This window comes from Lithobates pipiens, unplaced genomic scaffold, assembly GCF_037356315.1.
Source record: "Lithobates pipiens isolate NorthernLeopardFrog02 unplaced genomic scaffold, aLitPip1_a1.2 Scaffold_56, whole genome shotgun sequence".
Lineage (NCBI taxonomy): Eukaryota > Metazoa > Chordata > Amphibia > Anura > Ranidae > Lithobates > Lithobates pipiens.
The window spans coordinates 1,595,322-1,617,633 of NW_027507878.1; the positions used below are offsets into that span (position 1 = coordinate 1,595,322).

General features: G+C 50.3%; 1 protein-coding gene across 1 annotated transcript in view; it reads right to left on the reverse strand.

Moving 5' to 3' along the window:
- LOC143958058 (inter-alpha-trypsin inhibitor heavy chain H3-like) overlaps positions 1 to 22,312 on the reverse strand; it is an 87,041-nt gene that overhangs the window by 50,535 nt on the left and 14,194 nt on the right. Inside the window, exons 7-16 of the mRNA XM_077467513.1 lie at positions 21,241 to 21,357; positions 19,494 to 19,662; positions 14,751 to 14,876; positions 13,069 to 13,250; positions 11,751 to 11,936; positions 10,161 to 10,300; positions 7,666 to 7,826; positions 7,499 to 7,519; positions 7,189 to 7,209; positions 6,238 to 6,261 (exon numbers count right to left, since the gene is read on the reverse strand). Coding sequence (XP_077323639.1) covers positions 6,238 to 6,261; positions 7,189 to 7,209; positions 7,499 to 7,519; positions 7,666 to 7,826; positions 10,161 to 10,300; positions 11,751 to 11,936; positions 13,069 to 13,250; positions 14,751 to 14,876; positions 19,494 to 19,662; positions 21,241 to 21,357 — 1,147 coding nt within the window. The remainder of the gene's footprint in view (positions 1 to 6,237; positions 6,262 to 7,188; positions 7,210 to 7,498; positions 7,520 to 7,665; positions 7,827 to 10,160; positions 10,301 to 11,750; positions 11,937 to 13,068; positions 13,251 to 14,750; positions 14,877 to 19,493; positions 19,663 to 21,240; positions 21,358 to 22,312) is intronic.

Consider the following 22,312-nt stretch of genomic DNA (forward strand, 5'->3'; position numbering starts at 1 on the left):
ATGTCCGGCCCCTCAGTGCACGTGATGAATTCACCCGGCCCGCCACCGCTAAATGTCCGGCCCGTCAGTGCACGTGATGAATTCGCCCGGCCCGCCGCCGCTAAATGTCCGGCCCGTCAGTGCACGTGATGAATTCGCCCGGTCCGCGGACATTTTAACCTCGGTCAGCTTTCTTGGAATAACAACTGATGGGACTAAGAAGCCACTCGGCTGTTATCATAAGTACCGGGAGGGGACGTCCTCTGCGGCTCACCCCAGGTTCTCCTGTCCCTCCGGGAGGGGATGTCCTCTGCGGCTCACCCCAGGTTCTCCTGTCCCTCCGGGAGGGGACGTCCTCTGCGGCTCACCCCAGGTTCTCCTGTCCCTCCGGGAGGGGACGTCCTCTGCGGCTCACCCCAGGTTCTCCTGTCCCTCCGGTAGGGGACGTCCTCTGCGGCTCACCCCAGGTTCTCCTGTCCCTCCGGGAGGGGACGTCCTCTGCAGCTCACCCCAGGTTCTCCTGTCCCTCCGGGAGGGGACGTCCTCTACGGCTCACCCCGCGTTCTCCTGTCCCTCCGGGAGGGGACGTTCTCTACGGCTCACCCCGGGTTCTCCTGTCCCTCCGGGAGGGGACGTCCTCTGCGGCTCACCCCAGGTTCTCCTGTCCCTCCGGGAGGGGACGTTCTCTACGGCTCACCCCGGGTTCTCCTGTCCCTCCGGGAGGGGACGTCCTCTGCGGCTCACCCCGGGTTCTCCTGTCCCTCCGGGAGGGGACGTCCTCTGCGGCTCACCCCGGGTTCTCCTGTCCCTCCGGGAGGGGACATTCTCTACGGCTCACCCCGGGTTCTCCTGTCCCTCCGGGAGGAGACGTCCTCTACGGCTCACCCCAGGTTCTCCTGTCCCTCCGGGAGGGGACGTCCTCTGCGGCTCACCCCGGGTTCTCCTGTCCCTCCGCGAGGGGACATCCTCTACGGCTCACCCTGGGTTCTCCTGTCCCTCCGGGAGAGGACGACATCCTCTGCGGCTCACCCTGGGTTCTCCTGTCCCTCCGGGAAGGGGACATCCTCTGCAGCTCACCCCAGGTTCTCCTGTTCCTCTGAGAGGGGACGTCCTCTACGGCTCACCCCGGGTTCTCCTGTCCCTCCGGGAGGAGACGTCCTCTGCGGCTCACCCTGGGCTCTCCTGTCCCTCCGGGAGGGGAAGTCCTCTGCGGCTCACCCCGGGTTCTCCTGTCCATCCGGGAGGTGACGTCCTCTACGGCTCACCCCGGGTTCTCCTGTCCCTCCGGTAGGGGACGTCCTCTACGGCTCACCCCGGGTTCTCCTGTCCCTCCGCGAGGGGACGTCCTCTACGGCTCACCCTGGGTTCTCCTGTCCCTCCGGGAGAGGACGACATCCTCTGCGGCTCACCCTGGGTTCTCCTGTCCCTCCGGGAAGGGGACATCCTCTGCAGCTCACCCCAGGCTCTCCTGTCCCTCTGAGAGGGGACGTCCTCTACGGCTCACCCCAGGTTCTCCTGTCCCTCCGGGAGGAGACGTCCTCTGCGGCTCACCCTGGGCTCTCCTGTCCCTCCGGGAGGGGAAGTCCTCTGCGGCTCACCCCGGGTTCTCCTGTCCATCCGGGAGGTGACGTCCTCTACGGCTCACCCCGGGTTCTCCTGTCCCTCCGGTAGGGGACATCCTCTACGGCTCACCACGGGTTCTCCTGTCCCTCCGGGAGGGGACGTCCTCTGCGGCTCACCCCGGGTTCTCCTGTCCCTCTGGGAGGGGACGTCCTCTACGGCTCACCCCAGGTTCTCCTGTCCCTCCGGGAGGGGACGTCCTCTGCGGCTCACCCCAGGTTCTCCTGTCCCTCCGGGAGGGGACGTCCTCTGCGGCTCACCCCGGGTTCTCCTGTCCCTCTGGGAGGCCCGAGTGACCAGCGGCTTTGGTCGGGTCTCATGTCTGGTAACCCAGAAGAGATGTCATGACATCACTTCCGGTTTACCGAAAATTTAAAGGGTTACTAATCCTTTGGTTTTTTTTTTTTTTTTTTTTAAATAACAAACATGTCATACTTACCTTCTCTGTGCAGTTGGTTTTGCACAGAGCGGCCGGGATCCTCCTCTTCTGGGGTCCTTCATCGGCATTGAAGGACCCCAGGGGCCAAAGGTATGGGGGCTGTGTAATGTAAAGGGGTCCAGAGGTGCGGGGGCTGTGTAACATAAAGAGGTCTAGAGGTGCAGGGGCGGGGTAATGTAAAGGGGTCCAGAGGTATGGGGGCTGTGTAACATAAAGGCGTCTAGAGATGCAGGGGCTGTTTAAGGTCAAGGGGTCCAGACATATGGGGGCTGTGTAATGTAAAGGGGTCCAGAGGTACAGGGGCTGTGTAATATAAAGGGGTCCAGAGGTACGGGGGCTGTGTAATGCAAAGTGGTCCAGAGGTACGAGGCTGTGTAATGTAAAGGGGTCTAGAGGTACGGGGCTGTGTAATGTAAAGGCACCAAAGGTACGGGGGCTGTGTAATGCAAAGGGGTCCAGAGGTACGGGGGCTGTGTAATGCAAAGTGGTCCAGAGGTATGGGGGCTGTGTAATGTAAAGGGGTTCAGAGGTACGGGGGCTGTGTAATGCAAAGTGGTCCAGAGGTATGGGGGCTGTGTAATGCAAAGTGGTCCAGAGGTATGGGGGCTGTGTAATGTAAAGGGGTCCAGAGGTAGGGGGGCTGTGTAATGTAAAGGGGTCCAGAGGTACGGAGGCTGTGTAATGTAAAGGCACAGAGGTACGGGGGCTGTGTAATGTAAAGGTGCCAGAGGTATGGGGGCTGTGTAATGCAAAGGGGTCCAGAGGTACAGGGGCTGTGTAATGTAAAGGGGTCCAGAGGTATGGGGGCTGTGTAATGTAAAGGGGTCCAGAGGTATAGGGGCTGTGTAATGTAAAGGGGTCCAGAGGTACAGGGGCTGTGTAATGTAAAGGGGTCCAGAGGTATGGGGGCTGTGTAATGTAAAGGGGTCCAGAGGTACGGGGGGCTGTGTAATCTAAAGGGGTCCAGATTATTATCTTCATATATTATTAGGTGAATCCGGCCCTTAACTGGAAAAAGGTTGCTGCCATAATACAAGCGTACTGTACATATAAATAAGCACATAAATGTAGAGCATAATGGATTCCATAGACTATACATACTATATAGAGCACAGACATTGTCTGTATTAAAAATACAAATAAAACAATATCATGTGCGGATCCGTCAGGTAAAGTCCCCGGGTAGAAACGAGGGAATATCACAAGTGACTGGCGGTATATATGGCGGTATAAATATGGCGGTATATATGGCGGTATATATGACATGATGAAGGTGTATCCCAAAAGAGACGGGCTTCAAGATTCCAGTTCTTAGCACCACTATGTGAATCACCCCCCAGTGCAAGGTGGGGGGTTTACCAGATTGGAGTGACCCTCATTAACCAGTTTCTGCCCACACAATAACCGAAAGACGGCTACAGTGTGGGCTTACTTTGCTTGGGGGGGGTGTACATGGACGTCCTCCCGTGATTGTGCTGCGCTGTGCGCGCTCTGTGATCGCCGAGTCCTTCAGACACAGGTTATCACACATCGGGGTGAAGGGCCAATCAGAGCCCCTTTACAGCTGATTACAATATAAACACAAGCCGGTGATCGTTTTTTCTTTCCTCACGCTGACAGTATGAGGAGGGGAAAAGAGAGCCGATAACTGGCTTGTGTTAAAGAGACATCAAGCACTGATAATCAGTGCCCACCAGTGCTTCCAATCAGTGCCCATCAGTGTTGCCAATCAGTGCCCATCAGTGTTGCCAATCAGTGCCCATTAGTGCTACCAATCAATGCCCATTAGTGCTACCAATCAGTGCCCATCAGTGCTGCCAATCAGTGCCCATTAGTGCTACCAATCAGTGCCCATCAGTGCTGCCAATCAGTGCCCACCAGTGCTGCCAAACAGTGCTCATTAGTGCTGCCAATCAGTGCTCATTAGTGCTGCCAATAAGTGCCCACTAGTGCTGGCAATCATTGCCCAACAGTACTGCCAATCAGTGCTCATTAGTGCTGCCAATCAGTGCTAATTAGTGCTGCCAATCAGTGTCCACTAGTGCTGCCAATCATTGAATGAATGAATGAAATACTTGTACACAATCGCCTCTAGGCGCTGTGGCGAGATTTGATCATCTGCTAAAAGAGGAAGGTCTTGAGTTTTTTCCTAAAAGCCAGGTGATTTTCTTCCAGGCGGATGTTGATTGGTAGAGCAATCATTGCCCATCAGTACTGCCAATCAGTGCTCATTAGTGCTGCCAATCAGTGCTAATTAGTGCTGCCAATCAGTGCCCATCAGTGCTTCCAATCATTGCCCATCAGTGATGCCAATCAGTGCTCATTAGTGCTCCCAATCAGTGTCCACCAGTGCTGCTAATCATTGCCTATCAGTGCTGCCAATCAGTGCTAATTAGTGCTGCCAATCATTGCCCATCAGTGCTGCCAATCAGTGCTCATTAGTGCTGGCAATCATTGCCCACCAGTGCTGCCAATCAGTGCTCATAAGTGCTGCCAATCAGTGCTCACTAGTGCTGCCAATCATTGCCCATCAGTGCTGCCAATCAGTGCTAATTAGTGCTGCCAATCAGTGCCCACCAGTGCTGCCAATCAGTGCCCATTAGTGCTGCCAATCAGTGCCCATCAGTGCTGCCAGTCATTGCCCATCAGTGCTGCCAATCAGTGCTCATTAGTGCTGCCAATCAGTGCCCACCAGTGCTGCCAATAATTGCCCATCAGTGCTGCCAATCAGTGCTCATTAGTGCTGCCAATCAGTTCCCACTAGTGCTGCCAATCATTGCACATCAGTGGTAATTAGTGCTGCCAATCAGTGCCCACCAGTGCTGCCAATCATTGCCCATCAGTGCGGCCAATCAGTGCTCATTAGTGCTGCCAATCATTGCCCATCAGTGGTAATTAGTGCTGCCAATCAGTGCCCACCAGTGCTGCCAATCATTGCCCATCAGTGCGGCCAATCAGTGCTCATTATGCTGCCAATCAGTGCTGCCAATCATTGTCGCCAATCAGTGCTGCCAATCATTGTCCATCAGTGCTGCCAATCATTGCCCATCAGTGCTGCCAATCAGTGCTGCCAATCAGTGCTCACCAGTGCCTCCTCATTAGTTTCACCTATCAGTGCCACCGACCAGTGCTTATCAGTGCCCATCAGTTTTTTTCTTAATAATTGTCAGTAAATTTTAGTTTTTTTAGCAAAAAAAAAACCCAGCAGTGATTAAATACCACCAAAAGAAAGATCTATCTGTGTGAAAAAATGATAAAATGTCCTGTGAGTCCAGTGTCACGTGACCGCGTAATTGTCATTCAAAGTGTGACAGGGCTGAAAGCTGAAAATTGGCCTGGGCAGGAAGGGGGAAAAAGTACCCAGTAGGAAAGAGAAGTCAAAAAAGCAATTCTGGGTACCGGCCCCTCAGGACCTCCGACCTGCTCTCTGGACCTCGATGTATTACAACATATACTGAGCGATAAAGCTGCATATAGTGATGTTACCATGAAAGGAAAGGAGCACTTTCCATAGTGTAGATCAATATAAAAGCGGTAATGTTTTTTGGTGCTGTCACTTATGACGAAACGCGCTGGGTTTTGACTTCCCTTTAATGAGGGTCACTACAATCTGGTGAGCCCCTCCCCCCACCTCTCATTAAGAACTAAGGACTGGAATCTGGAAGCTTGTCACTTTTGGGGATATACCTTCACAGCGTTACTAAAGGGACAGTGTAAAAAAATAAAAAATTTAATGTTAAATAAATAATAATACTTTTTTTTTTAAAGCCCCCCCCCCTTTCCTACTGAGGGGGTTTCTACAGTGGTGGCTGTAAAAGGGTGAAGTGGAAGTTCATATCTGTGTGGGTGAAAAGCCCCATTCATTCCTGACCCACAGAGAAATGTGCAGCCGCTTGGGGGTGCCATTCATTTTTATTGGCACCCCCACACATCAGCAACCATGGTGCCATTTGTTACGTTGCATGGTGCTGTGGTGCAATTTCACAAATACAGTTGTGAACTTCTCTCGACGCGTTTCATCCACGTAGGGCAGCCCACTGAAATGAGTGGGCCGTCCTACCAGACACAGGTGCATGCAAACACGTTCTCACAGATCCGGATGGGGCCTAAGCGGCAGCCACCCCCCCCCCCCCCAACCTCAGTTTCTCTCTTTTCCCAACCTTCTAATATTAGAGAATCAAAATGAGAAATAAACTTACGCGGACTGTTGCTTTTAGCTACCGCTAAAAAACACAAAAAGGACAAAATTATTCCAACAATACAATACACTGACATCAGAACTGCTCTCTACATCACACCCCCATTGTGGGAGGGGCAGAGACACAAACTACTGCAGGAAATCTCACCATTGTGGGAGGGGCAGAGACACAAACTACTGCAGGAAATCTCACCATTGTGGGAGGGGCAGAGACACAAACTACTCCAGGAAATCTCACCATTGTGAGAGGGGCAGAGACACAAAATACTGCAGGAGATCTCACCATTGTGGGAGGGGCAGAGGCACAAACTTCTGCAGGAGATCTCACCATTGTGGGAGGGGCAGAGGCACAAACTTCTGCAGGAGATCTCACCATTGTGGGAGGGGCAGAGGCACAAACTTCTGCAGGAGATCTCACCATTGTGGGAGGGGCAGAGGCACAAACTCCTGCAGGAGATCTCACCATTGTGGGAGGGGCAGAGGCACAAACTTCTGCAGGAGATCTCACCATTGTGGGAGGGGCAGAGACAAAAACTACTGCAGGAGATCTCACCATTGTGGGAGGGGCAGAGGCACAAACTACTGCAGGAGATCTCACCATTGTGGGAGGGGCAGAGGCACAAACTACTGCAGGAAATCTCACCATTGTGGGAGGGGCAAAGACAAAAAATACTGCAGGAGATCTCACCATTGTGGGAGGGGCAGAGACAAAAACTACTGCAGGAGATCTCACCATTGTGGGAGGGGCAGAGACACAAACTACTGCAAGGGAAATTTCCCTTCATTTTGGAGAGATTTTCTCTTCCTTCCTGTTTTGCCAATGGGATACATTCAGCAACAAAAGAGGGGCTCAGTGTGAGGGTAGACCCAGCCACCAGGGGGTGCTCCATGTCATGTGATCCGACACAAACATACAACACCATTGCCCATAAGATAAACTGCAGATACTTACTGTGAGAATCAGGAATGTCATCTACAAAGCCAACAGAAAAACAAAATATGAATCAATGAAAGGGCCAAACACACAAATGTATAGACACCGATCGGCCATACCAAACAATGGGGGAAAAGAGACGTCCTCCATATTGGTGCCGCCATCACATCTGAGTAAATACGTGTTAAATATTAAAATGCCCCCTATCAGCGGAGAGGAACTGCTGGGACTTGTTTAGGGTTTGTGAGAATTGTAATGGCCCTTTTGGCAAACAATTTGGAGGAGTCACTCTGGGAGATAATATAACAGATGCTAGATGGAGACATACCGAACTCATCTTCATCCTTATCTGCGGGAAAACAAAATAATGGTGTGTTATCATTTACATAGCTCTGACATATACCGCAGTGCTGTACAGAGATCACATCAGTCTCTGGACCAGAGGAGCTTACACTCTAATGGTCCTTCTAAGTCCATGACATACACGTCACTTACCATTCTCCTTCGGTTTGCTGGCCACCAAATGCTTGTTTGCCTCCTCTTCTTCTGGTCTCGTCACCACCAGGGAGGTCAATGGGGTGACAAAATGATACTTCAGCGAGAGGTTGAGGGCTTTTTCTGTCATATTCTGTTTCTCTTCCCCCTCCAGTGATATTCTGTCGGAGGAAATCATTTATTTGAGATTGTAACAAAGCAATATGGTGGTAACCTACCAACGTTTATCATATTCTACCTTTTAGGCTTGTTATATTACCTTGTGGCCCATATCCCATAATGTAATGTTGGTATTTCCCAATAGGTCATGGCAGACCCGCCTACATCCCATAATGTAATGTGGGTATTTCCCAATAGGTCATGGCAGACCCGCCTACATCCCATAATGCAATGTGGGTATTTCCCAATAGGTCATGGCAGACCCGCCTACATCCCATAATGCAATGTGGGTATTTCCCAATAGGTCATGGCAGACCCGCCTACATCCCATAATGCAATGTGGGTATTTCCCAATAGGTCATGGCAGACCCGCCTACATCCCATAATGTAATGTGGGTATTTCCCAATAGGTCATGGCAGACCCGCCTACATCCCATAATGTAATGTGGGTATTTCCCAATAGGTCATGGCAGACCCGCCTACATCCCATAATGCAATGTGGGTATTTCCCAATAGGTCATGGCAGACCCGCCTACATCCCATAATGCAATGTGGGTATTTCCCAATAGGTCATGGCAGACCCACCTACATCCCATAATGTAATGTGGGTATTTCCCAATAGGTCATGGCAGACCCGCCTACATCCCATAATGTAATGTGGGTATTTCCCAATAGGTCATGGCAGACCCGCCTACATCCCATAATGCAATGTGGGTATTTCCCAATAGGTCATGGCAGACCCGCCTACATCCCATAATGCAATGTGGGTATTTCCCAATAGGTCATGGCAGACCCACCTACATCCCATAATGTAATGTGGGTATTTCCCAATAGGTCATGGCAGACCCGCCTACATCCCATAATGTAATGTTGGTATTTCCCAATAGGTCATGGCAGACCCGCCTACATCCCATAATGCAATGTGGGTATTTCCCAATAGGTCATGGCAGACCCGCCTACATCCCATAATGCAATGTGGGTATTTCCCAATAGGTCATGGCAGACCCGCCTACATCCCATAATGCAATGTGGGTATTTCCCAATAGGTCATGGCAGACCCGCCTACATCCCATAATGCAGCTCATACAGCTACATCCCATAATATAATGTGGGTGTTTTCAATAGAACATGGGCACGCCTGCCTACATGCCATAATGCGAATAATGCCTATTCTACATGCCAACTGTCCCGGATTTTCCAGCACAGTCCCACATTTTGCCGATCCATCCCACATATGCTCTGTTCTGGGATCTCAGCATCAACCCCGTCTGAGTTACTGCACATGCACAATGACTCCAAAGGAATGATTTGTGGGGGTCAGGGCTGCAGGTGACTCATCCGCGCATATTTAAAGGTAGGGTCTGGGCCAGGACCAACCCTTAAAGTGGGCGTGGTGGGTGATTCAAGCATATTTAGAAACAGGATCTGGGCAAGATTGTAATGGAAATGTGCAAGTTCTGTATATAATTGTATTCTGTTTTGTACGTATTTCATAATGCCCTCACTGTGCACACGGCACTAATAATGTTTTCAGTACATGTTTTGCATTCTTTCGAGTCCTGATTAGAATTGTATAACTGGGGGGTGGGTTGCGCTATGGATCCTTAAGAGTGAATGTAGAAAGGAAAAGAAAAGAAAAGTTAAAAGGTAAGAGCAGCCTCTATTGATTTCCACCCACGGGTGGAACGATGCAAAGACAAAGGGGGGTAATATGGCGCTGGCCTCCAGTATTTACATATGAATGCCGGTAATTTACATGTAAACACAGGGTCTGCAGGTGAGTCATCTGTACACAACAATAGGGCAGAGCTGGGCAGCATTAGTAGCAGTGCTTCACACTGAGATATTGGGACACAGCACAGGACTAAAACCTCAAGGGGCGAGTAAATTTAAACCAGGATAGTTGGCAAGTATGAAGCAGCTGCTTTGGGCCCCACAACAATGACAGGGCCCAGGGCAGCTGCCTCTTTTGCCCTGCCTTAAAAACGGCCCTGATGTGAGTGTGCAATGTGCAGGGATAGGGACAATTGTACACTCACTCAGGTTGAACTGGATGGACTGGTGTCTTTATTCAACCTTATTAACTATGAAACTATGAAGAGAAGAAGAACTAAAAGGATAACTATGTGGAGTCTGAGCCCTTATCGGAAACTGTCCGGTCTGAGAATACCTTTTACATTGTACACCACGGGCTCAGAGGTCAAACTGCACCCTGGTCTTCTACAAGAGTTAATGAGCTGTAAATCACCAAGTTCTGTAAGTGGACACCGTTTTTTCCTGGAGAAACCTTTTTTTGGGGATTTTTTTTTTCTTCATCCAGAATGTGGATCACTTACTGTCTGGTCAGTAGCTGCTCGATGGTGAGGTACGCCCACAACCTCTCTATGAAATTTCCGAATATATAATGCTGTTCTTTCTCCACCTCTTCCTCTTCATTGATATTTGTCTCCAGTTTTACTGAAAATGGCTCCGACACCTTTGTGGAAATAAAACAGCTGAGCGGAATAATAATCGGAAAAGCAAAAGGCCAGATTTTTTTTTTTTTTTTTGAGGAAAACACGATTCTCTCAAAACACAAACACATCATTTTCAACTTTTCCAGGTTTTTTTTAACACAATGCCTTTCTTGTTTCTTATCCTGGTGACCCCAACACTCCTCAAATGGAGACATTTCTTGCACAGAGCAGAGACGTTGCTCCAATCATGCCAGAACCAGCCAAGACTGCCACCAGTGCCCAAGATGGGCTCCAAGAAAGCCGTGACCAAGAGCCAGAGGAAGGTTGGCAATAAGTGGAAGTGGAGTTATGCCATTTACATGTATAAGGTGCTCAAGCAGGGCCACCCCGAAACCAACGTATCATCCAAGGACATCATGAACTCCTTCATCAATGACATCTTCAAACACATCACTGGTGAAACGTTCCTTCTGGTTCATTACAACAATCGCTCCACTATCACCTCCTGAGAGGTCCAGACCCTCGTTTGCCTATTGCACCTGTGTTGGGGTTCTATCCTTTCCCTATCCTGATTAAAACAAAAACAGTTTTGACTAGAGCTACTCCTTAATAGTTCATGTGTAGGCATCCTTTTTAGTAAGTCGGTCGGGAAATCCAATGGGCTTTAAGATGCCTACAGACATCAGAGAAGGCTTGGACAATCCATGCTTCCTGAGCATGTCCAACATCCAGTTTCTTGAGCATTGTCAGTGATGGAAATTTTTGCTCCAGTCTGACTCCAGAGACCCATTGGGTGACACTAATGGCGCGTACACACGATCGGACTTTCCGCCAACAAAACCGTGGATTTTTGTTCGAAGGATGTTGGCTCAAACTTGTCTTGCATACACACGGGGTCACACAAATGTTGGCCAACAATTCTGAACATGGGAACTCGGTGGCGTACCAAGACGTATGACGAGCCAAGAAAAAGGAAGTTCAATAGCCAGTGCGGCTCCTCCTGCTTGATTCTGAGCATGCGTGAACTTTTGTGTGCCGGACTTGTGTACACACGATCGGACTTTCTGACAACAAGGTTTTGTTGGTGGAAAATCTAAGAACCTGCTCTCAAACATTTGTTGGCGGAAAGTCCGAACAGCAAATGTTCGAAGGAGCGTACACATGGTCGGACTTTCCAACAACAAGCTCACATCCAACATTTCCCGTCAGAAAGTCCGACCGCGTGTACGCGGCATATCACATGATCTGGAGATGGTGTCAACCAGCGATACCTCTGTTATTCCTGTGCCCGTCACAAATCACTGATTTTTTAGGGCAGAAGTTATGTACTAGCAGCCATGAGTAGAGGTTAAAGGTGGAGGTGAGGGCATAGCTACTGACTTTTGACATGTTTTAAGGAATTAAGAATTAGCTGAGGGAATGGAATCTGAAGATACACATTTTGGAGGATGGAAAGGTTACATTACTCACCCCTTGAGCCGTCACCTCCGCTGTCAGGATCTCCAGGCTGTTGTTGGCTATGAATCCAGAGACAATGATTTCCGAACCCTGGTAGTAATGTTTGAAGTTGTTCTGAGTGAGATAATCCACTGAGTTGTCCAAGTATTGTAGGTGAACATTCAAAAGCATTGGGTAAGCCACTTCATTATAGAAGCCCTGAAAGAGAGAAGGGAGAAAAGTCATGTACCTTTAAAGGGTTTCTCAACCCAAAGGTCATATGTGTCAGTTATAGTTGAGGTTGGATGGATTTAGCCAAAGATTTGCTCCTGATATTTCTTAAAGTGGATGTAAACCCCCTCTCATCCTTTCTATGCTCCTGCCATAGTGGTTATCTGTAAGGATATCCATGCCTCCTGCTTGTATCCTTACCTGTCAAATGTCTCCCCTCTGTCTGTGAGCTTGGTGGTTGGAATCGTGATGTCAGTAGACTTCCCGCCCACCTCTACACTCCCCTTGTCAACATGAATTTTCTCCTATGTATTTCTTACACTGAACTTCTGCTATGATTACCAACATGCAGTCAAAACCCAGAAAAGTCACGACATGACTTCAGCATGCCCTGGTCGGGCAGGCCATTGCCTGCTGCACTGATTACGGGTTCCCGAGGCCTGCAGGGGTCAGCCAGAGCAGCTCATTGAGGGCTGCCTGGGGGAGAAGAGCCTCCTATGGGGCACAGAGCCGGCCTCTGCTTAGACACAATCCATGCGGAAGGGGCAGCCTGAGCTCTGTCCTTGTCCAGATCCCACATCTGGGTAGGACATTGGCAGAGACTTTTTACTGCTCTTTACCAAGAAGCCTTTAGGCATGTATGCAGCGGAAGTGGGGCGGCCTTTTTAGGGGGCATCAGAGTGTCCTGGCAGACAATTCCCCCCCTGCCCCCTGGCCCAATCCGCCCCTCACCTCAGGTTAGGCTGCATCATCCTCCAGAGTGACCTGCTGGTATGCTTATCCTGCTGGTCAGTGGGAGCCTCTCTACTGCTATGGCTACTAATTTCCAAGTCTGACCCATGACCTTACAGAATAATCTGGCAAACAGGGAGTCCGGAGACATGGTTTAAATCAGGCCGTTCATAGGAGGAGCAAAGAGTTCAAGGTTCACCAAAAACAAGAGACAAGGCAAGATTGTCCAAAGAGATCAGTCAGGGAGCTGCCCAGAATCTCAGGTGGCACAGTGAGAAGAGCCAGGTACCGCAGAGGTTGCAGGTTCAGATCCAGACCCTTACACTTGGTGTCTTGGGTCAGAGCTCAAAATAAATGAACCCAACACAATAGAGAATGAGTTATTCACCTGCAACTGTAGAGCAGAGTCGGAATCCTCATAAATACGACGAGCAAGGCCACCATTCTGCAAGGCCAACTTCTCCAGAAAGTTATAATCCACATCATTGCCAAACCCCAGGCAGTAGAGCGAGGCCCGGCCTTCCAGAGCCCGCTTCACGTTGTCTATGATCTTGTCATGGTTGGTGGTGCCTGTAAAACGAAGAACTATTTATGACCCAAATATGAGAGGAAATCTGTGGAATTCACCACGGCCTCCACAAAGATAACCCTTATATATAATTAGAGTATGTATATATATATATATATATATATATATATATATATACTCTAATTATATATAAGGGTTATCTTTGTGGAGGCCGTGGTGAATTATATATAAAATTCAAGTCAATATATATATATATATATATATATATATATATATATATATATTATATATATATATATATATAATAATATATATATATATATATATATATATATATATATATATATATATATATATATATATATATAAAATTCAAGTCAATTTGCCTATTGTCTACTAATAGGACAAAAAGAGAGTAGATCCTCCATAGTGGACGTGGCCAGGAAGTCACCTGAACCCATTATAAGTTACATCTTTTGCTGGAGCAATCTGCCAGTAGAAATCATTTAACACATCTACTTTTTTTTAATAAATTATAGATGCTCTCCATGTGCACGCCCCATTTTATTTAAATATATTACATATTTAAAGTGAGTTTAATACTTCAAATTTAAGTATAGGATTCAAAGGTTTTGTCTAAGGGATCATGTGTATTTTCCATGATCATCAGCTCCACCTAGTGGTCATGATGCATTGTTTTCCCGCTTGCAGTATTTCAGTAAAATACCACATTATGGTCACTAGATGGAGCTGCTGATCATAAGAAATACACATATTAAAACAATCTAAGGGGATTGGTCATGATGGTGGGGTGAAATTCTGACACATTTGCACAGCACTTTTTTTTATAAATACCCCAAGATGCTTTAAATTACTTAGGAAAGCATCTTCTGTGTCCTTCTCTGATTTGGATTCTTTTTGTTTCTGTTTTTTTCCTGGTATCACGGATGAACTCTGCCCATGGAATTTCCATTGTCCATAGCTGAAGCTGCTGTGATCTGTACTGTGCACAACTGGCAGTTAGAATCAAATCAGGGTACGCCAGTGTTGCCAACTGCCTGTAAGTTTATGGACAGTTATATAAAAATCAGTCGATTTTTATCTGTACGTAAAAACGGCTGCGGATGCGCAGTTCTGGAGCCGGCCAAATGCTACTCCGGCTGAGTCGGGCCTTGCGGCGGAGGGGCAGGTCCAGGAGGGTGCGCTTGGCAACAACTCGAGCCTACGTGTGACATCATAGTGAATATGCCTTGTGTGTGCAGAAAAGCCACGCCCCAACGCACCTTTTCCCACCAGCCACCATTCCTTACCAAGGATCCGGGGGGGGGGGGGCAGATGGGCTGCTTGGTCATGCACACCACCGACCTACACTGCCTGCCACCTGCCTGCCTCTCTGCCTGCTGTTGCCCACCAGATCTTTCTCATCATCGGTGATGGTATGAATTGGTAATGTAGCGCTGGTGCACCGGGCGGGGCCCAAAACTCAGCCTCCAGTTTGTATTGTGCAGCAATGTGACAGCGCCGATCCTGGGTTCACTCACCAGAGGTCGGCTCCCCATCGGAGAGGAAGATTATTATTGAAGCGCTCACTTCTGGCAACTGGTTATTAAAAGTGGCATTCGTCAGCATTTTGGCCGCGGTCAGTAAAGCTTTATTAATGTCGGTACCTGAGGAAGAGATCAATGAAAGGAATATGAATTAATGGTTATGAACATCGTATCCTCTAACTAACCCATAAATTGCTAACTAGTCTTTTTTTTTAAATATATATATTGATCTCCTGATGAGTCACTGCTGAGTGGGGGGAGCTGAGCTGCTGAGTCACTGCTGGGTGGCAGTGACGTCGGGAGGGGGGGGCTGAGGGGGGCTAGAGCCCCGAGTGGGCCTCCCAAAAAGCCCCCCCTCCTCATTCACAATTCTATTATCTGCCCCGAGCCCGAGCGGGGACCGATTTGACTCCGAGCTCGGCTGAGTGACATAGCAGGTCCCGCCTTCTGGAGCCTGCAGCACCTATGATGGACGTGCCACTGGTCCAATGCCAGGACAGCAGGATGTGTGACGTCCATCATAGGCACTGCTGGCTCCAGAAGGCGGGAATTACAATGCAGCCACATCGAGCACTATGAGATCCCCGCTCGGCACTCATGCAGGGGGCGCTCCTCTCCTGTCTCTGGCTGCCTGCCTGCTGTCTATGGGGATGGGCGCGCCGCACACTACAGCTGTGCTGCAGAAGGAGGTCACCCGAAGTCTGATGTGTAATGGTCAGGTAGTTCAGTGCATGCCAGTGTGTGTCAGGTAGGTCAGTGTAATTGTCAGGTAGGTCAGTGAGGCTCAGGTAGGTCAGTGTGTGTCAGGTAGGTTAGTGCAGGTCAGGTAGGTCAGTGTAATGGTAAGGTAGGTCAGTGTAATTGTCAGTGTGTATCAGGTAGGTCAGTGTGCGTCAGGTAGGTCAGTGTGCGTCAGGAAGGGCAGTGTGCATCAGGAAGGTCAGTGTAGGACAGTGTAATGGTCAGGTAGGTCAGTGTGGGTCAGGTAGGTCAGTGTGCGTCAGGTAGGTCAGTGTACATCAGGTAGGTCAGTGTACATCAGGTAGGTCAGTGTGCGTCAGGAAGGGCAGTGTGCATCAGGAAGGTCAGTGTAGGACAGTGTAATGGTCAGGTAGGTCAGTGTGGGTCAGGTAGGTCAGTGTGGGTCTGGTAGATCAGTGTGTATCAGGTAGGTCAGTGTGTGTCAGGTAGGTCAGTGTGTGTCGGGTCGGTCAGTGTGGGTCAGTTAGATCAGTGGGAGTCAGGTAGATCAGTGTAATGGTCAGTGTGTGTCAGGTAGGTCTGAGTATCAGGTAGGTCATTGTGCATCCGGTAGGTCGGTGTGGATCAGGTGGGTCAGTGTGGGTCAGGTAGGTCAGTGTAATGGCCAGTGTGTGTCAGTTAGGTCTTTGTATTAGGTAGGTCATTGTGTGTCCGGTAGATCAGTGTGTGTCAGGTGGGTCAGTGTGGGTCAGGTGGGTCAGTGGGGGTCAGTGTAGGTTAGTGTGGGTCAAGTGGGTCAGTGTGGGTCAGGTGGATCAGTGTGGGTCAGGTGGGTCAGTGTAGGTCAGTGTGGGTCAGTTGGGTCAGTGTGGGTCAGGTGGGTCAGTGTGGGTCAGGTGGATCAGTGTGGGTCAGGTAGGTCAGTGTAGGTCAGTGTGGGTCAGGTGGGTCAGTGTGGGTCAGGTGGGTCAGTGTGGGTCAGGTGGATCAGTGTGGGTCAGGTGGATCAGTGTGGGTCAGGTAGGTCAGTGTGGGTCAGGTGGGTCAGTGTGGGTCAGGTGGGTCAGTGTAGGTCAGTGTGGGTCAGGTGGATCAGTGTGGGTCAGGTGGATCAGTGTGGGTCAGGTGGATCAGTGTGGGTCAGGTAGGTCAGTGTGTGTCAGGTGGGTCAGTGTGGGTCAGTGTGGGTCAGTGTAGGTCAGTGTGGGTCAGGTGGGTCAGTGTAGGTCAGTGTGGGTCAGGTAGGTCAGTGTAATGGCCAGTGTGTGTCAGTTAGGTCTTTGTATTAGGTAGGTCATTGTGTGTCCGGTAGATCAGTGTGTGTCAGGTGGGTCAGTGTGGGTCAGGTGGGTCAGTGTAGGTCAGTGTGGGTCAGTGTAGGTTAGTGTGGGTCAAGTGGGTCAGTGTGGGTCAGGTGGATCAGTGTGGGTCAGGTGGGTCAGTGTAGGTCAGTGTGGGTCAGTTGGGTCAGTGTGGGTCAGGTGGGTCAGTGTGGGTCAGGTGGATCAGTGTGGGTCAGGTAGGTCAGTGTAGGTCAGTGTGGGTCAGGTGGGTCAGTGTGGGTCAGGTGGGTCAGTGTGGGTCAGGTGGATCAGTGTGGGTCAGGTGGATCAGTGTGGGTCAGGTAGGTCAGTGTGGGTCAGGTGGGTCAGTGTGGGTCAGGTGGGTCAGTGTAGGTCAGTGTGGGTCAGGTGGATCAGTGTGGGTCAGGTGGATCAGTGTGGGTCAGGTGGGTCAGTGTGGGTCAGGTGGATCAGTGTAGGTCAGGTAGGTCAGTGTAGGTCAGTGTGGGTCAGGTGGGTCAGTGTGGGTCAGTGTAGGTCAGTGTGGGTCAGTGTGTGTCAGGTGGATCAGTGTGGGTCAGTGTGGGTCAGGTGGATCAGTGTAGGTCAGGTAGGTCAGTGTAGGTCAGTGTAGGTCAGTGTGGGTCAGTGTAGGTCAGTGTGGGTCAGGTGGGTCAGGTGGATCAGTGTGGGTCAGGTGGATCAGTGTGGGTCAGGTAGGTCAGTGTGTGTCAGGTGGGTCAGTGTGGGTCAGGTGGATCAGTGTAGGTCAGGTAGGTCAGTGTGGGTCAGGTGGGTCAGTGTGGGTCAGGTGGGTCAGTGTGTGTCAGGTGGATCAGTGTGTGTCAGGTGGATCAGTGTGGGTCAGGTGGGTCAGTGTGTGTCAGGTGGGTCAGTGTGTGTCAGGTGGATCAGTGTGGGTCAGGTAGGTCAGTGTGGGACAGGTAGGTCAGTGGGTGTCAGGTGGGTCAGTGTGGGTCAGGTAGGTCAGTGTGGGTCAGGTGGGTCAGTGTGGGTCAGGTGGGTCAGGTGGGTCAGTGTAGGTCAGTGTGGGTCAGGTAGGTCAGTGTGGGACAGGTGGGTCAGTGTGGGTCAGGTGGGTCAGTGTAGGTCAGTGTGGGTCAGTTGGGTCAGTGTGGGTCAGGTGGGTCAGTGTGGGTCAGGTGGATCAGTGTGGGTCAGGTAGGTCAGTGTAGGTCAGTGTGGGTCAGGTGGGTCAGTGTGGGTCAGGTGGGTCAGTGTGGGTCAGGTGGATCAGTGTGGGTCAGGTGGATCAGTGTGGGTCAGGTAGGTCAGTGTGGGTCAGGTGGGTCAGTGTAGGTCAGTGTGGGTCAGGTGGATCAGTGTGGGTCAGGTGGATCAGTGTGGGTCAGGTGGATCAGTGTGGGTCAGGTAGGTCAGTGTGTGTCAGGTGGGTCAGTGTGGGTCAGTGTGGGTCAGTGTAGGTCAGTGTGGGTCAGGTGGGTCAGTGTAGGTCAGTGTGGGTCAGGTAGGTCAGTGTAATGGCCAGTGTGTGTCAGTTAGGTCTTTGTATTAGGTAGGTCATTGTGTGTCCGGTAGATCAGTGTGTGTCAGGTGGGTCAGTGTGGGTCAGGTGGGTCAGTGTAGGTCAGTGTGGGTCAGTGTAGGTTAGTGTGGGTCAAGTGGGTCAGTGTGGGTCAGGTGGATCAGTGTGGGTCAGGTGGGTCAGTGTAGGTCAGTGTGGGTCAGTTGGGTCAGTGTGGGTCAGGTGGGTCAGTGTGGGTCAGGTGGATCAGTGTGGGTCAGGTAGGTCAGTGTAGGTCAGTGTGGGTCAGGTGGGTCAGTGTGGGTCAGGTGGATCAGTGTGGGTCAGGTGGATCAGTGTGGGTCAGGTAGGTCAGTGTGGGTCAGGTGGGTCAGTGTGGGTCAGGTGGGTCAGTGTAGGTCAGTGTGGGTCAGGTGGATCAGTGTGGGTCAGGTGGATCAGTGTGGGTCAGGTGGATCAGTGTGGGTCAGGTGGGTCAGTGTGGGTCAGGTGGATCAGTGTAGGTCAGGTAGGTCAGTGTAGGTCAGTGTGGGTCAGGTGGGTCAGTGTGGGTCAGTGTAGGTCAGTGTGGGTCAGTGTGTGTCAGGTGGATCAGTGTGGGTCAGTGTGGGTCAGGTGGATCAGTGTAGGTCAGGTAGGTCAGTGTAGGTCAGTGTAGGTCAGTGTGGGTCAGTGTAGGTCAGTGTGGGTCAGGTGGGTCAGGTGGATCAGTGTGGGTCAGGTGGATCAGTGTGGGTCAGGTAGGTCAGTGTGTGTCAGGTGGGTCAGTGTGGGTCAGGTGGATCAGTGTAGGTCAGGTAGGTCAGTGTGGGTCAGGTGGGTCAGTGTGGGTCAGGTGGGTCAGTGTGTGTCAGGTGGATCAGTGTGTGTCAGGTGGATCAGTGTGGGTCAGGTGGGTCAGTGTGTGTCAGGTGGGTCAGTGTGTGTCAGGTGGATCAGTGTGGGTCAGGTAGGTCAGTGTGGGACAGGTAGGTCAGTGTGGGTCAGGTAGGTCAGTGTGGGTCAGGTGGGTCAGTGTGGGTCAGGTGGGTCAGGTGGGTCAGTGTAGGTCAGTGTGGGTCAGGTAGGTCAGTGTGGGACAGGTGGGTCAGTGTGGGTCAGGTGGGTCAGTGTAGGTCAGTGTGGGACAGGTGGGTCAGTGTGGGTCAGTGTAGGTCAGTGTGGGTCAGGTAGGTCAGGTAGGTCAGGTAGAGCTCTTGGAAGTCTCAGCTCAGGTATAGGTTGCACCCGGTGATGGCGTGTTACCTCCTCTTGCGCTGATTTGTGATACAAACTCCTTGGCCTTTCTAATATTCCCCGGTACGGCCGGAACCAGCTGCTTCTTCCACTTCTCCACCTTATCATCAAATTTTAAAATAGCAAAGTAATCTTCATTGGGTACGTCCTCCAGGATCTTGAGGAAGGCTTCGTATGTCTGCGTGACAATGAAAGTGCAGCATTAGATATAAGGAAAGTCACCGACAGACATTCACATGTAACTATTTAATGCTTCAGGAAATATATTGTTGAATCCACTCTGATGATAAAATAAAAATGTTACAAAAAGATTTCCTTGTAAAGATGATAGTAAATACACATTCAGGACCAGGATATGAACCCATAACCTTCGCTACGTCCGGCAGTAGCTGTTTTTGTTGAGCCGCCTGGGATGATGGACAGCTCCCTGTCTGATCCTTTGGACAATCTTGCCTTGTGTCTTGTCTCTGGTGGATCTTGAACTCTTTTCTCCTCCCATGAACTTAATATTTAAGCCATGCCTTTGTCTTCCTGTTTGCCGGGTTATTGTGCTCTTCTCCATCCAATATCCTGGTCTTGTCATTCCTGCTGCCATCTGAATCTTCACTACCTTGGTATGTTCCTCAAATACGCTTTCACTTGATCCCAACTCACAAGCGCTTGTTACTGACTGTTGGCTTGCTACTGACTACGCTTCTGCTTGATCCCTACCTGCTATGTCTGCTGCTGGACGCCTTGTCCCCATGTTGAAGAGGCCCTTGTCCTCATCAACATGGGGACAAGGTTCTTTGCCAGGGGGTACCCCTCCCCATGCTGAGGGCATCTGGCCTGGTAAGGGAGAGAGGCCAGTATCTGAGAGCCACCTTAAAGGAGGCTTCCAAAATTCCAATAACACCCCACCCGCAGCCCCCCACAACCCCCTGCAAGGGTTGTGGTGAAGAGGCCCTTGTTCTCATCAACATGGGGACAAGGGGCTTTGCCAGGGGGCATTCCCCCCCCCCATATTGAGGGCATGTGGCCTGGTATGGGGAGAAGCAAGTATCTGAGTGCCACCTTATTATTAAAGGGGGTTCCAGATTCCAATAACCCTCCCCAAGCCCACAGACCCCCACAACCACCAGACAAGGGTTGTGGTGAAGAGGCCCTTGTCCTCATCAACATGAGGACAAAGTGCTTTGCCAGGGGGAATTCCCCCCATATTGAAGGCATGTGGCCTGATATGGGGGGGGCATTATTTTGGAGTCACCTTGTTATTAAAGGGGGCTTAGAGATTCCAGCAGCCAGACCCCCACAACCACCGGGCAACAGTTGTGGTGAAGAGGCCCTTCTCCTCATTAACATGGGGACAAGGTGCTTTACCAGGCGCCATTCACCCCCATGTTGAGGGCAGGTGGCCTGGTATGGAGGGGCAGTATCTGGGAGCAACCTTTTTATTAAAGGGGGCATAGAAATTCCAGCAACCCCCCCCCCCCCCCGCCCACAGACCCCAACAACCACCAGGCAAGGGTTGTGATGAAGAGGCCCTTGTCTTCATCAACATGGTGACAAAGGTCCTTTGCCAGGGGACATCCCCCCCTTGTTGAGGGCATGTGGCCTGGTATGGTTCCCCCCTTTTCCTGGCTGCATGCCCAGAATAAGGGTCTGTTATAGACTTTTAGTGGGACCTCACGCCCCTCCCTTAAAATCCATACCAGACGTAAAGACTCAATATGAAAATATACTAATTCTAATTCTCCTCGGGGAATTGTAGGTTTACCTGTTTAATCTTATTTCCGTGCATGGATCCGCTGCGGTCAATTACAAACACAACGTTCTTGGGGATCCGCTGGAGGCTGGGAGGAGCGAAGTAATGTACGAAATACCCATTGATGACCTGCGGATTACATAACAGGAGGAGAATTGTTGAAGAATAAAAACATACCGATCACAGACTTCGGCGAGGCCCCTGTGTCAGTAAGGGCCCCACTAACTGACAGGACAAATGTTAGAGCACTTACTGGCCAAGTCCACAGACTAATGGTAATATCAGATATAGGCACAACAATATAACTAAACAGGGTCTGTATTCCAGACTGTTACACAGAGTAACGACTGATAATGGTAGACACCCCGTGATCAGGACTAACACAAAATGTCCAAATAATGTGCAAAAATAATCCCGGACATAAGCAGCCAAATGTCAGACCTGCTTCTATCAAATATAGACTATGATAAGATACAAGCTGGATGTCTAGCAGTCTACTTAAGCACTCCTGATTATGGCAGGTGTGCACCGCTGAGCGCTTACCTGCAGTTCTGAGTAATGACCAGCTCATGGTGAAGGCTGAAGTCTACAATAGTGTTGGACTTTTCAGCATTTTTCAACTATTTTGCGATCAAAAAGACATTGATGCAACTGAATACGGGATTACACAGCAGTGTGTTTACAGCAGGAGGTCAAGACGTGTTCCAACTTTGCCTTTGGTTTATGGGGGTATATTTGCAGTAAAACACCCCCCCCCCCCCCGGACCTCTTGTGACTGTAAAGATGAGAACACCTGGCTGAGCTGTCCATCAACGAGGGATCAAGGGGCAGGCTGTGGTTCCAATGTTGACCTGGGTCAAGGGGTTTGCCTGCAGTGTGAAGAGACCATCTGCATGAGGATGTCAATTATTGCTGTGGAATTACCAATTTGAAAGAATATTTTCAAGGGGCTTCTCTGATTCCATTGGCCTTTTAGCATTCTGTGCAATTTGGAAACCCCACTGACCCCTGTGCATCCTGTGTCACCCGGTCACCCCCAGTGTGCTCTGATATCATTGACCTCTGAGCATTCTGTGCTATTGTG